At 35.3% G+C, this 13,348-nt stretch overlaps 1 protein-coding gene across 5 annotated transcripts in view; it reads left to right on the plus strand.

Annotated features, from left to right (window-relative positions):
* Positions 1-13,348, plus strand: part of LOC150087516 (laminin subunit alpha lam-3-like) — a 746,420-nt gene that overhangs the window by 182,511 nt on the left and 550,561 nt on the right. For all 5 annotated transcript variants that reach the window (XM_090371226.1, XM_090371225.1, XM_090371229.1 and 2 more), the window contains exons 4-5: positions 8,051-8,293; positions 10,718-10,777. In XM_090371226.1, coding sequence (XP_090227352.1) covers positions 8,051-8,293; positions 10,718-10,777 — 303 coding nt within the window. The remainder of the gene's footprint in view (positions 1-8,050; positions 8,294-10,717; positions 10,778-13,348) is intronic.

Below are 13,348 nucleotides of genomic sequence, written 5' to 3' on the forward strand. Positions count from 1 at the left end.
TTTGCGACTTCCATTGTACTTTTCTTTAATTTGAAACAAAACTGATGCAAATTTGCCATTCAGTGAAATTGCTAATTTAAAATGGAATAAAACACAGAAAAACCTTCTATCAAAAGCATTCTAATTGAGATTGACTGCAGATGAACTAGTGATTCATGCATTACTATATCTAGATGAGTCAATGAAATGTTGCAACAAGCTGCAATATGCTACAATGCAATTTCAATATGCAAAGTCAGTCACTGAACTTTTTCATCACAACTTGTAGTGTTTATGGGTAAAATTGCTGACACTCCAATCTGAAAGATTGATTTCCACTGAGATCCTTGCATTGTATTTGACATAATGAACCTCCCCTTTGACAACCACTGTATGTTTCTTTCTAAGCAAATCCCAGATGGCTTTTTGTAGAAAGGCTAAATGGATCCTTGAGTAGGAAACTACTCTGCATCCAGGACAAACTAGTTTTATATATATATATATATATATATATATATATATATGAGTTAAGTTAATAATGGTAAGAGTTTTTTTAAAAAAAAAAAATATGATATACTAGCTTATCAGGTAAACCTTAAACCATGGCGGGTACCCAACGTGACCTGGAAAAAATCAATCTATGCCATAAATTATAAACATATATAAAAATAAAAATACCATTAAAATGTTAGTTATGGCAATAAGATACATTGCAAGGGACTTTTTCGAGGGCTAACCCTTACAATGTATCAACCATAATTAACGAGCTATCCGTTTCTGTAGTCATCGTCCAGCATAACTATGTCCTAATATACGTAAAATAGTATTAAGTTAGAGCCAAATGTATAAATTTTGTAGTAGTTAGAGCCAAAAGTATAAAATTTGTAGTAAGTTAGAGCCAAATGGTAGTAATAAAATTTGTTAATTAATACCAAATTTAGCAGTAAACTGGCAAGATGACTGTTAGCCCGACGGATAGCCAAAATTTTAAATTAAATATCTCGAATATCTCAAAAAGGATACATCGCAATACCCTAATCGCGCAAAGCATCAGAAGAATACGCATATGTAACCAGACAGATTATATTATAGATACACTCATTGAATTCAGATCCAAGCTTTTAGAAAATTACTTCCCACACCACATAATTACAAGATATATGTATAGAGCTATATTGATAGCAAACAACAAGGGGAATTATAACCTTAACGCACAGAGTATTATAGATAAAGTCCTAAACAGGCGCTAATAAAACACAGCCTTTGTTAAATTTTCGTAGGTGTTTCTTTGGCTTAGATAAATTTCGTTGGTTATGTAATTATGTAAATAGTAGGCACTGCCCATGGAGTAAGTTACATATAGCTTACTCGCATTAAAAACTTGTACCTATATTTGCTCCATGGGTAGGAACTTATTCTGTAAACTTCTATTATTACTTCGAGAGAGATACTTATTTGACGGCTTTTCTATATGTAATACTATACAGTATATTAAATAACAGCAGAGGGCGCTGTATGTAATTATTTTATCACTTAACTTAACTATTACTTTTCCTAGGGGGGGGCTGCGATCGGTAGTTATATATGCTACACGCGCCAATACATGTGGTTTTCTAGTACCTTGGCCATACGGTGGTAAGCATTCCAATTTTAATCTTAAATCATTCTAACCAGGATACCTTACTATAAAATTACATCCTATGTTAATTATTTTGCTTTTTCTTTACTGTTTAACTTTCACTTTCTTATCCCTATCATTTCATACCTCATGAACTATTAGAGTATTTGAGGGGGATTGAGGTACTATATCTATTCTTATACCTTTTTCCGTTCCCCTTTGTTAGCTATAGCTCACACTGTTATTATTTTTATTATTTTATTAATTTTGATTAGACTACCATGGCAGCATTTACTATCTACTACGCACATATGCCTAACAATAATTATAGCTCTTTCTATAATTTTAATTTAATTTAAAATTTTGGCTATCCGTCGGGCTAACAGTCATCTTGCCAGTTTACTGCTAAATTTGGTATTAATTAACAAATTTTATTACTACCATTTGGCTCTAACTTACTACAAATTTTATACTTTTGGCTCTAACTACTACAAAATTTATACATTTGGCTCTAACTTAATACTATTTTACGTATATTAGGACATAGTTATGCTGGACGATGACTACAGAAACGGATAGCTCGTTAATTATGGTTGATACATTGTAAGGGTTAGCCCTCGAAAAAGTCCCTTGCAATGTATCTTATTGCCATAACTAACATTTTAATGGTATTTTTATTTTTATATATGTTTATAATTTATGGCATAGATTGATTTTTTCCAGGTCACGTTGGGTACCCGCCATGGTTTAAGGTTTACCTGATAAGCTAGTATATCATATTTTTTTTAAAAAAACTCTTACCATTATTAACTTAACTCATATTCATACAGACCGATGTAATGTTTAATCGTCCTAGATGGCATTAATTGGTTATGTGACTACTTAATATTTATATTTATTATAACATTTAATATTTGCTTTGTTATACTTGGATATATATATATATATATATATATATATACACACACACACACACACAATAAACCCTCGCTAATCTGGATCGAATACACAGGAGTTAGGAAGGCATATGAGTAACTCTCACTGCATGCTGATTGACTGCGCAGAGAGAGAGAGAGAGAGAGAGAGAGAGAGAGAGAGAGAGAGAGAGAGAGAGAGTGTGTGTGTGTGTACATTGTCTTGTGTGTTGTTTAGTATTATTTTGATGACTCTGAGTCAGATGGATGCTGTTGCTTATATCGCTTCATTTGCATACTTCTTTATACGTATACAGTATACATATTTTATACAATTATGGGTTCTAGAGATTTGAAAAGTGGAATAAAAAGAAAACATGTTACTTTAACTATCATTAACAAGCCCAAAGTGATAGAACAACTTGAAAATTGTGTTCCTGGAAAAGAAATTGCTGAAGAATTTGGTATTGGCTAATAGATATTTAAAAACAAAAAGAATCTAAAATATGCTAAAAAAAAAAATCTAAAAACAAGTTTTTTAGCTATATTCAGCTGCTTTATTGACCAATTGTTACATCAAATTATTTTCTATAAGTAGTTTATAGACCTAGTCAGGATCCTTAGTTTATTCTGAATTGAGACAGCGAGATTTGGAAGTTAATTAATACTTAAGTGTCCGTAGATTTACTGTTCGTATTTGTTGCCATTGTTATATGACACCACATTATATCCCAAACTAGATAGCGTAAGCTTAGTATAGTATAGTATATAATATAATATTGTCAATTAATCAGTAAAATCTATTAATCTTGTTAAATTTCATTGTCAATTAAATTGTGCTTTTAACTAAATACATATAAAGACTTAGATTGCAAACGTAACATAATTAATTAATACATAACTTCATACGGAAGTTATATAAATGGAACTCGTAGATAATACTCTATACTGAAAAATATATATAGTGTTGGGGTACAAGTTTAGGGTTATAATTTTGTACTGAAATTGAAATTTTATTGAAATTAAATCGAAATCATGACTCAGACCAGAGCAGCAAAGAAAAAGGCTCAAGCTAATGGGAGTGCTGTGGCTCAGGAGAGAACTGAGGGGGCAGTTTCCCTCTGAATCACAGCCTTTTAAAATGCACTGCTTGCATGATGTTTCTGGAGCAATCAGGTACGGGACATGATATTGCCACGGGGGATGTCTTTGTGTGAGTGCGATGTAAGGAGTGCAAGGAAATCAGGCGAGAACTCAGCGTTGTTATGGGCCTATATGAGAGCTTGAAGGACAGGGTGGATGCCCTCGAAGGATCTAAATTGAGGGGCCCATCAAGCTCTCAGCTGCCCACATCAACGACAGAGCTTGCACTTGGTCATCACGCAACACAGCGGCAACCCCCAAGGCAGAATGTGCTGGTCCTACAGGAACTAGTAGTTGTTGGTGACTCTATTGTCAGGGAAATGTGGAACATGCTTTGTAAAAAGGATAGGTGGAACAGGACCAGGGTATGGTTGCCAGAGGCAAAGGTTGATAATGTTGTAGAGCAGATATCATCTTTTAAGGGCACAAAAGGTGATATAGTTGTACACGTTGGCACTAATAATATTAAGAGTAGGAGACCGGCAGAATTACTTAACAAGTACAGGTCACTGTTGAAAAAAAGCCGTGAATTAGGGTTGAATTTGAAAATGTCTGCAATTCTGCCCAGGATAGGAGGGAGTACGTGATGAGAGCCTTGTTGATCAATTCGGCCCTGGAAAGATTGTGCAAGGCTCAAGGGGTAGAATTTTTTTCAGCCTGGTCTGTACTTGTTAACAGGAGAGACTGCTTCTACAGGGATGGGATACACTTAAATAGAAAGGGTGCAAGAATATTTGCTGATGCTATCGAGGCAGTGTTAGATGGGTCGGAAAACTGCTAGGACTAATAGCAGTCCTAGGACTAATAGATTAACAGTAGCCACTGGCAGAGGTGAAAGTGATTCTTGCACTGCTTCTATTGGAATGAGCAGCAGCCTGGAAAAAAAGATGCAGGATATTTCAGAGACTGCTGGGAGTCATTGTGGTATAAGTAAACACATGGGTTGTGTTAGGGTAGCTAAGAATAGGAACAGGTGCATGTATACTTTCGTGTACACCAATGCTGGGAGTTTGGTAAATAAATTTGATGAATTTGAGGTATTGCTAAAAACATTAAAGGCAGATATTGTTGGGATATCAGAGACGTGGTGTCACACAGATATAAGGAATGTAGAACTGGAATTTGGGGAGTACAATGTGTACAGAAAGGATAGACAGGATAGGAAGGCGGGAGGGATTATGCTATTAGTTAAGAAACACATAAAATCCAAGGAAGTGAAGCCAGTTGACATAGCTGGACAGTGCAGTGTCAATTTGGTCAATTTGGTGTGACATAAGCACTGGGAGATCAAAATTGATAGTAGGAGTGTGCTATAGGCCTAATGATTCTGATGAGTATAATAAGAAACTGTACAGGGAAATAGAGTGGGCCAGTAAATCTTATAATGGGGGATTTTAATTTTCCCAGATATTGACTGGAATTTGTGGGTTGGTCACTCACATACTAGCAAGGCTTTTGTGGATTTATTGGATGATTGTTTTCTACATCAGCATGTTCGGGAGGCAACTAGAGGGAGTAATACTCTTGATCTGATTATCAATAGTGATTCTTCATGCATTAGGAATCTGCAGATAAAGGAATCACAGTGTGTTGAAGTGGGATTTACTCAAAGAGATAACTACCATCAAGGGGCAAAGGGAAGTGTTTTTGCTTTCGGAAAGGTGACTACAATGGTCTGAGACAGTATTTAAATTCTATACAGTGGGACCAACTGATGATGTTACCAACAGCAAATTCAAAATGAGAAGTATTCAAAGAACTTATCTTGGAAGCTACTAGGCTTTATACCAACTAAGAAATATTGTTCAAGGTTAAGGCCTAAATGGATGTCAGATGTACTAATGAGACATATGGCAGAGAAGAAAAATGCATGGGATACATATAAATTAACATGTGACACAGAAGCCTATAATAGATATAAGCTGGTCTGTAACCAACTTACAAAGGAGGTTAGGCAGGTGAAGGCAGATTACGAGAAATCTTTGGCAAAGGATACAAAGAAAAACAGCAAAGAGTTCTTTACTTATCTAAACTCTAGAAGGAAGGGGATGAATCAGATTGGTCCACTTTATATCAATGGTTCAACTGTTGATGCTTCTGCTCATGTAGCTAACAAACTAAATGAATATTTTGCATCAACGTTCACACATGAGGAGTTATTCAGCGAGGGGAATGGCAGAGGTGTATTCAGCTCTGGCAGTACGCGAGATAATCTTGTAATAACTGAGAGTAAAGTGGAGGAGAAATTGTTGAAGATAAACACAAGAGAGGCACCTGGAGTGGATGGGATCTATTCAGTTATATTAAAGGAGGCAGCAAAGGAAGTAAGCAAACCCTTAGCCATAATTATGAGAGCTTCCTTGGACTCAGGGGAGGTATCCATAGACTGGAGATGTGCAAATGTGACCCCAATTCACAAAGGAGGAGCAAAGGCTGACACAAGTAATTATAGACCTGTGAGTTTACCTTCTGTTCCAGGAAATTAATGGAGGCACTGGTTAAAGAAGCACTGCAGGATCATCTAGACAAGACTTCAGTTATAGCTCGGACACACCATGGTTTTGTTAAGGGAAAGTCTTGCCTGACAAATTTGATTGGATACTATGATGCAGTCACAAAAGAAATGGATGCAGGGAATAACTTTGATATTATATATTTGGATCTTAGAAAGACTTTTGATACTGTTGCACATGGAAGACTGCTGCACAAATTGGAGCAGTGTGGCATTGGAGGCAAATTGGTGCTATGGATAAAGGGATGGTTGAGGGGGAGAAGACAGAGAGTGGTAATCAATAGACACTGCTCATCGTGGACTAATATTATTAGTGGACTAATATTATTAGGGTTCAGTGTTGGGTCCATTATTGTTTTCTGTATTTATAAATGATATTGATGATGGTATATCAAGCTTAATGTCCAAGTTTTCAGATGATACAAAGGTTGGCAGGGCTGTTAAGGACACTACTGACGCTATGCTGCTGCAACAGGATCTGGAAAGGTTGAGCAGATGGGCGGAGAGGTGGCAAATGAAGTTTAACATTGACAAATGTAAAGTACAGTAAACCCCCGCTATTCGCGGGCGTTACGTTCCTGAGAAATGCCGCGAATACTGAAAACGCGAATACTGAGTTATGGCTCCCATAGTAATAAAGGGGTTCCGTTCCAAAGTATGAAATATATAAAAAAAAACTAGTCTAAAATTTTGTCTATGTATGTATTATAGGTACCTTCATAATATGACTATGTACATAGACAGTACATAGTGAAATGCAAGCATATGGCATCGAAATGAAAATTAGAAACACTTTAATATTAAATGTAATATTTATTACATTTAATAATAATGTAATACAAATCTTTCAAACCAGCGCCTTTGCTAACTAAAATAACTTATCCGCCAGTGCTATAACCCATTTCGCTTAAGTGTTGATAAAGGTGTTTTGCCTTTTCACGAATGATGAGGGAACTTAACGGAATTTTATTTTGAGTTCGGTCTTCTATCCACAGATTTAAAGCTTTTCCATTTTTTTCTAATTTAACATCACGAGTTACAGAGCAAATTTTTGAAGCACTTAGCGCATTTTTACGGACACTATGGCTGATTTTTTTTTCTTCCAATTTCTTGATTGATCGTACCGTTGAATCATTGATTTTATAATGTTTTGCCACTGAGAAGGCACTTTCACCATTAGAAATTTTTTCTAATAACTCAATTTTTTTCGCCAATGTGATCACCTTCTTTGATAATTTCACATTCACATTTCCCTTGTTATTCGTAGCCATATTTTTGTATGGGTTAGAAAGAACTTGTCCAAATAAAGTCACTTTCTTCCGTTAACACACTCGAAAAAGTCTGTTTTACACTGCAGAATGGTAGATTTATCAATTTTGTTAGCATATCAATTTATAAATTGATAAATTTATTCAATTTTAAAAGCATATAAATTAAAAACAAACGACGAAACCTTCCATGGCAAACGCATAACACATACCGAACAAGGATTAGCGAGAAACATCCACGCTTGTGATTTTGTCATCCCCTCAAACATACCTTAAAATTTCTGAGCCTTAGATGGCTTAATGCTGGGATGGAGTATCCATTCACAATCTGCAGGAATCAATTATATAATAACTTTAAAATTAAATACTTAACATCTTCAGATAAAGGAAGCAAGTATTACACTGTTTTTAAAATTTATTACAGCATCAAACTCTCCCATTTTCACAATCCACCAGCCAGGGATATTTTAATAAGCTGGAATGCCTGTACATTCAGTTTAACAGGATCTGTCATGAAACTATTATATTCACACATTTGTGTATATAGTATGTATGTATATGGTAATCATGCACATATATACCTTATATTCATATATGCATTTTTTACTCATTTCAGATTTTTCAAATAGCATATGTCATAGTAAAGGCTGCTATATCTCCTCGCCCTGGCAACTGGATTCTAGAACATTCAACTGATGGAATTAAGTACAATCCATGGCAGTATTATGCAGTCAGTGATTCTGAATGTTGGGAAATCTATGGTATTCGTCCTACCATAGGAAAACCTCGATATAGAAGTGATGATGAAGTCATATGCACATCGTATTATTCTAAGTTAAATCCACTTGAAAATGGAGAGGTAAGTTAATATTACAGAAATATGTTTATTTTAATTAACAATTTGACAACCAAATTTGATCGTGCAAATGTTCACGGTTTATTTTGCTTATTTATTTTTATTATTACTTCTTGTGATGGGTACTGGTGCCAAGTGCATGGAGTGGTTGTGTCCTGTTACTATTATTATTATTACTGTTGATTGAAGAACTTTCTGACCATCCTGCAGGTGTTGAGGATTGCATTCGGGAGTTCCATGTAAGTGTTCTCTGTGGGATGGGGGGGATATTGCTGCTAGGTTCTTATGGAAGAACTTTGGCACTGTGCCAGTGGTTGACACAGCAATTGGGATGATCATTACTTGTTCTATATGCCTCATTTCTTTGATTTCCTGTCTTAGGTCTGTGTACTTCCTGAACTTTTCTCATAGGTTTTTCTGGAGGATGCTGGTGTTGGGCACTGTTATGTTGATTAAGTAGGTAGCCATTTCCTTTTTGTCAATGAGGGTTATGGTCTGGTCTGTTGTGCTAGATCATTTTGTCCCAGTATAGTTAGTAGGGGTTTCTAGTATGGCCTGCGGTTTGTACTTTAGCATTAGCATTAGTAGAGGCATTTGATGCAAGAAAGCAAGCATATGCAGCATCAGCCAAAAAAAAAAAAAAAAAACCACTTCCACTTCATCCCTCTGTTCGTTCGAAATACCTGTCCAGCTGAGCCCTAAACTTATTTAGGCTATCAACTTCCACGACAAGGGATGGAAGTCTGTTCCACCAACCAACCACCCGCTGGCTAAAGGCAAATTTCCTCACGTCTACCCTACATCTGTCTTTCCTCAATTTGAATTTATGCCCTCTCAGGTGATTATTCTGAGCGAGAGGAAGAATCCCATCAGCATTGAGCATGCTCAAACCATTCAAGGCTTTATACACCTCTATCAGATCACCTCGCTGGTGCCTAGTCTCCAGACACTGTAATTTGCAAAACTTAAGCCTTTCTTCATAAGAGCACCCCTTTGTTCCATTCACTAATCTTGTTGCCCTTCTCTGTACTCGTTCCAGCAGCTCTACATCCTTCTTGAAATGAGGCCTCCAGACCTGTATACAGTACTCAAGGTGTGTGGCCTGACCATTGCCTTATACAAGGGAATAATCACCTCCTTATCCCTGCTAGAAAAATTCCTATATATCATTGACAGTACACCATGAGCTACTCTTGCAGCCCATCTGCACTGCTCAGAGAACTTCATATCTGCCTGCACAACCACCCCCAGGTCCCTTTCATTCTCTACCACTGTCAGTGTAGTACCACAGAGTTGATACGTTGCTCTGGGGTTGCTGTTTCCCATGTGTAGTAATACAGTACACTTTCTTTGATCAACTGGTCACTATTTGATTGCTGTTTTTGCACTACTTCTGATATATTATCCTGGTGACATGATTGTGTTTACTAGTGTACTCCATCTAGGTGATCACCCTGTATCCTGTGATTTGCTGGATTGTTTCTGGTGCCAGTCAAATTTGTGTCATCTGTCACTCTGGGGTCTTTAGTGACGTATTTCCTGGAGTTGTACCTGGGGTTGATTACCTGGTCTTGGATGGTGAACACAAATCCTTCGGTTTCAGAGAAGAGAGAGCCTCCCACTTGTGAGCCATGCACCAAAAGTCATCTTATCTATGTAGTCTTGATGGAAATCATGTAGTGTTTGCAGTGCCTTCTTTGCCTGTCTTTCTGCCTTTGTTTCTTCTGTATTTGTGAGTGGGATCTCCTTGTTGAGGTTGAGTGGTGTGCTGATTGTCTGTCTTCCTTACGGTTTGGTAGATTTGCACTGTGTTTTCTTGGAAGTAATATCTCAGGTTCTTAATCACTTTCTTTTGTTGTTCAACGAGTATTCTTCTGTTGTTCAATAAGTATACTTTGTTCAACAAGTATTCTTCTGTTTTTCAGTAAGGGTAGTTCTCAAGGGCTCTTCAGGTTCAGAATGAGCTTTAGTAGGAGTTTTCACTGCCACTATGTGACAACACAAAATTTCAAGGTGTACTTCACACATCTGGTAAATGCAGTAAAGTACAGTATTATGAAATTTAATATACAGTATATATATATTTTTTTCATAATAACGCTCTGGTTACTTTGGAGACAATGTATTTCTTTCAAGTTTAATGGACAGTTGTATTTAAGAGACAGGAATATTGCACTTCTCCCATACATTCTGTTAGATTAAGGTTTTACTGTACTTTATTGCATGATTTTGATTTAAGGTTGTAATTTATCCTTCATGATTAGTGAGCAGGAGTTTTACATTGAGTAATATGGAGTGCCTTATTTTAAGCAGGCTTGTTTTTTTTACATATAAAAGAGTTATAAAAATAAATAGTTTTTATTTGAGTTTTTATTAAATCATTGGAAATAGCAAATCTGTATTTACTAAGAGTTTTTGTTGTTGCAGATCCATACATCTCTAGTTAATGGCCGGCCTGGTGTTGATGGTCCAAGTGATGCGCTCAGAGTAGGTTGAAGTGTACTTAGCTATTGTAGAGTGTGCAGAAAATTATACAAATCTTGAATAAGTGACAATCAGAAAGGATTTATAAAGTAATGAGCATTAATCCTTTAATTGCAAACAGTACTTTGCACATAATGGTATTTGAATTATGCGAAGAAATTATAATTCAAAATAACAATATATATAATAATAATAGTTAAATGCACAATTATTAACTAATATGAAAATTAATGTAACCTTACATAAACTTATTATATGTGCATGAAGTTTCAAAAATTTCATAGTTTATGCTTCATGGAAAAATTAGGGGATATTGCAAACTAAAAAATACAAGGTGTCTCATCAAGTTCTTTATTATTATGAAAATTAACAATTATAAATACTTTATTCAGTTAACTGTAAAACATAAATATTATTTAGCTTATAGTGCTTTCATTGATAAACGACAGTACAAGGTTTTTCAGTAAAAACCTATAGAATAACTTTTGACTGATGTTCCTTTTTTCTTTTTTTTTTTTGTCAGATAGACAAAAAAAGGTTAAACAGAATTCAGTAATTCTATTGTAATTTTGTTTTACATTGGTGCTCCACACATTATGCTATCCCAGCTGTGGTCCAGTGCATGGGCACAAGTAAGGCAGTTTCAGATTTGAGTCTGTACATTTCACAAAAAAATTGCAAAAATCTGGCTGCTCTAAATAATTCAATATGTATGCAATCATAGTGAATATGTAAACTTCTTCTGGACCTCAGCCATCTAGAGAATAAATGGAAATTTGTTTATTTATTTACTAATGTATGCATCTACAGAACTATTGTGTGTGCAGGGCATCTGTGTAATTGTAATCACCTTTGTTTATGTTTCTGTTTTATTTGAACAACCTCTATAATATATGAAGGGATATAGCAATTTATTAACAGAGAATGCCCTCTGAGCATGTTATATTAATTTCAGATTCCGATCTTCTTAATAATATTTTCATTCAACAAGATTTGTTTTATAGAAATTATTATAATTTTTTTCATTGGTAACCATTTATTAATTGACTTCAAATTTACCAAAAATTCTTACGCCAAATGAAATTAATAATATAGTTTATTAAGCTATTCGCCTAAAGTACTATACATTAAGGTAATGTTACAGGTATCTTACTGATACCTATCATCAGACTGTGCTGCTAACAGACTCCTCTTGTCGATGCTCTCAGAAACCTGATGAGTCTGTCAGCAGCACGGTCTGATGATGGGTATTGGTAAGATCCTGAAACATTACCTTAATGTATAGTAGTTTAGGCGAATAGCTTAATAAACTATATTATTAATTCCACATGGTGTTAAGAGTGGTATTAAATATAATAATAACCTTAATGAAAAACAACCACATAACGTCCTAAAAAAAATTCTTAATTTCTTTCCTTTTTCTTTTTCTCCTAGTACATGTTTACTAAATACTAAGTTGCTGTTTAAGTTGCATTTTTCAGAATCTGCTAGAAAATCAGACATGATATATATTTTTTATTTGTATAAGCTTGCATTGATTTATTGTTGTGTAACTGAGTATTTTTTATTCTCTCTGTTGATAATTAAACAAAATTTTAAAATTACACATTTTGCAAAAATTTGAATTTTCTGCTTGCTTTTATTTGTGCATCTCAGTATATACAATCTGGTTACTTTATAACTGTTAGTTATTTCTGAAGTGTTCTTAAAAGTTTCTGTAAAGTCCATTTTGGAGTGAGGTTTTTCCCTTCCTGCTGAAACTCAGATAAGATTTCTTAAGATACTGTGGCATGAGTGAATTGAAGTCCCTTATCATCAATTTTAGTAGCAAATTTAGTACTGGCAAATGATGCAAGGAAGGAAGCTTATACAGCATCACCCCCCCCCCCCCCAAAAAAAAAAACACATCTGCCTCATCTGTCCATACCATCAAATGATATGTCTAATTCTTAAATATATTCAGACTACCTACTTTATATTATATTATATTATATTATTATTCAAACTACCTACTTATTATATTAAAAGAAGCAGCAAAAGAGGTAAGAAAACCTTTAGCCATAATTATGAAAGTATCTTTGGATTTAGAGGAGGTACCTATGGATTGGAGATGCAGATGCCTCTCCTATTCACTAAGGGATCAAAGGGCAAAATTACAGACCTGTCAGCTTGTCCCTCAGGGTTCAGTGCTAGACCCCTGCTTGCTGATGATACAAAAGTTGGCTGTGGTGGTTAATGGCAAGAATTAGAGTATGCTACTGGAACAAGACAGAGAAATTAGGCAGGGGGCTGAGAAGTGGCAGTTGAGGTTTAATGTTGATAAATGTAAGGTATGCATTTGGGTATCAGTAACCACAGAATAATACACCAGTTGGGTGTTACAATACTCAAAATAGCAGAGTGCAAAAACACTAGTTGTAATCATACAGTTTGAAAAATGAAGTTCTCTAAACAGTGCAGACAGGTTGCTAGGAGGGAGCGCATGGGATTCTGTCAGTGATGTACAACAGGGACTAAAGAGGTGATTATACTTTTCTATAAGGCAATGGTTAGGTTGCATCTTGCATATTGCAT

This window comes from Mastigoproctus giganteus, chromosome 4 (genome assembly GCF_048544385.1).
Source record: "Mastigoproctus giganteus isolate SK-2022 chromosome 4, ASM4854438v1, whole genome shotgun sequence".
Classification (NCBI taxonomy): domain Eukaryota; kingdom Metazoa; phylum Arthropoda; class Arachnida; order Uropygi; family Thelyphonidae; genus Mastigoproctus; species Mastigoproctus giganteus.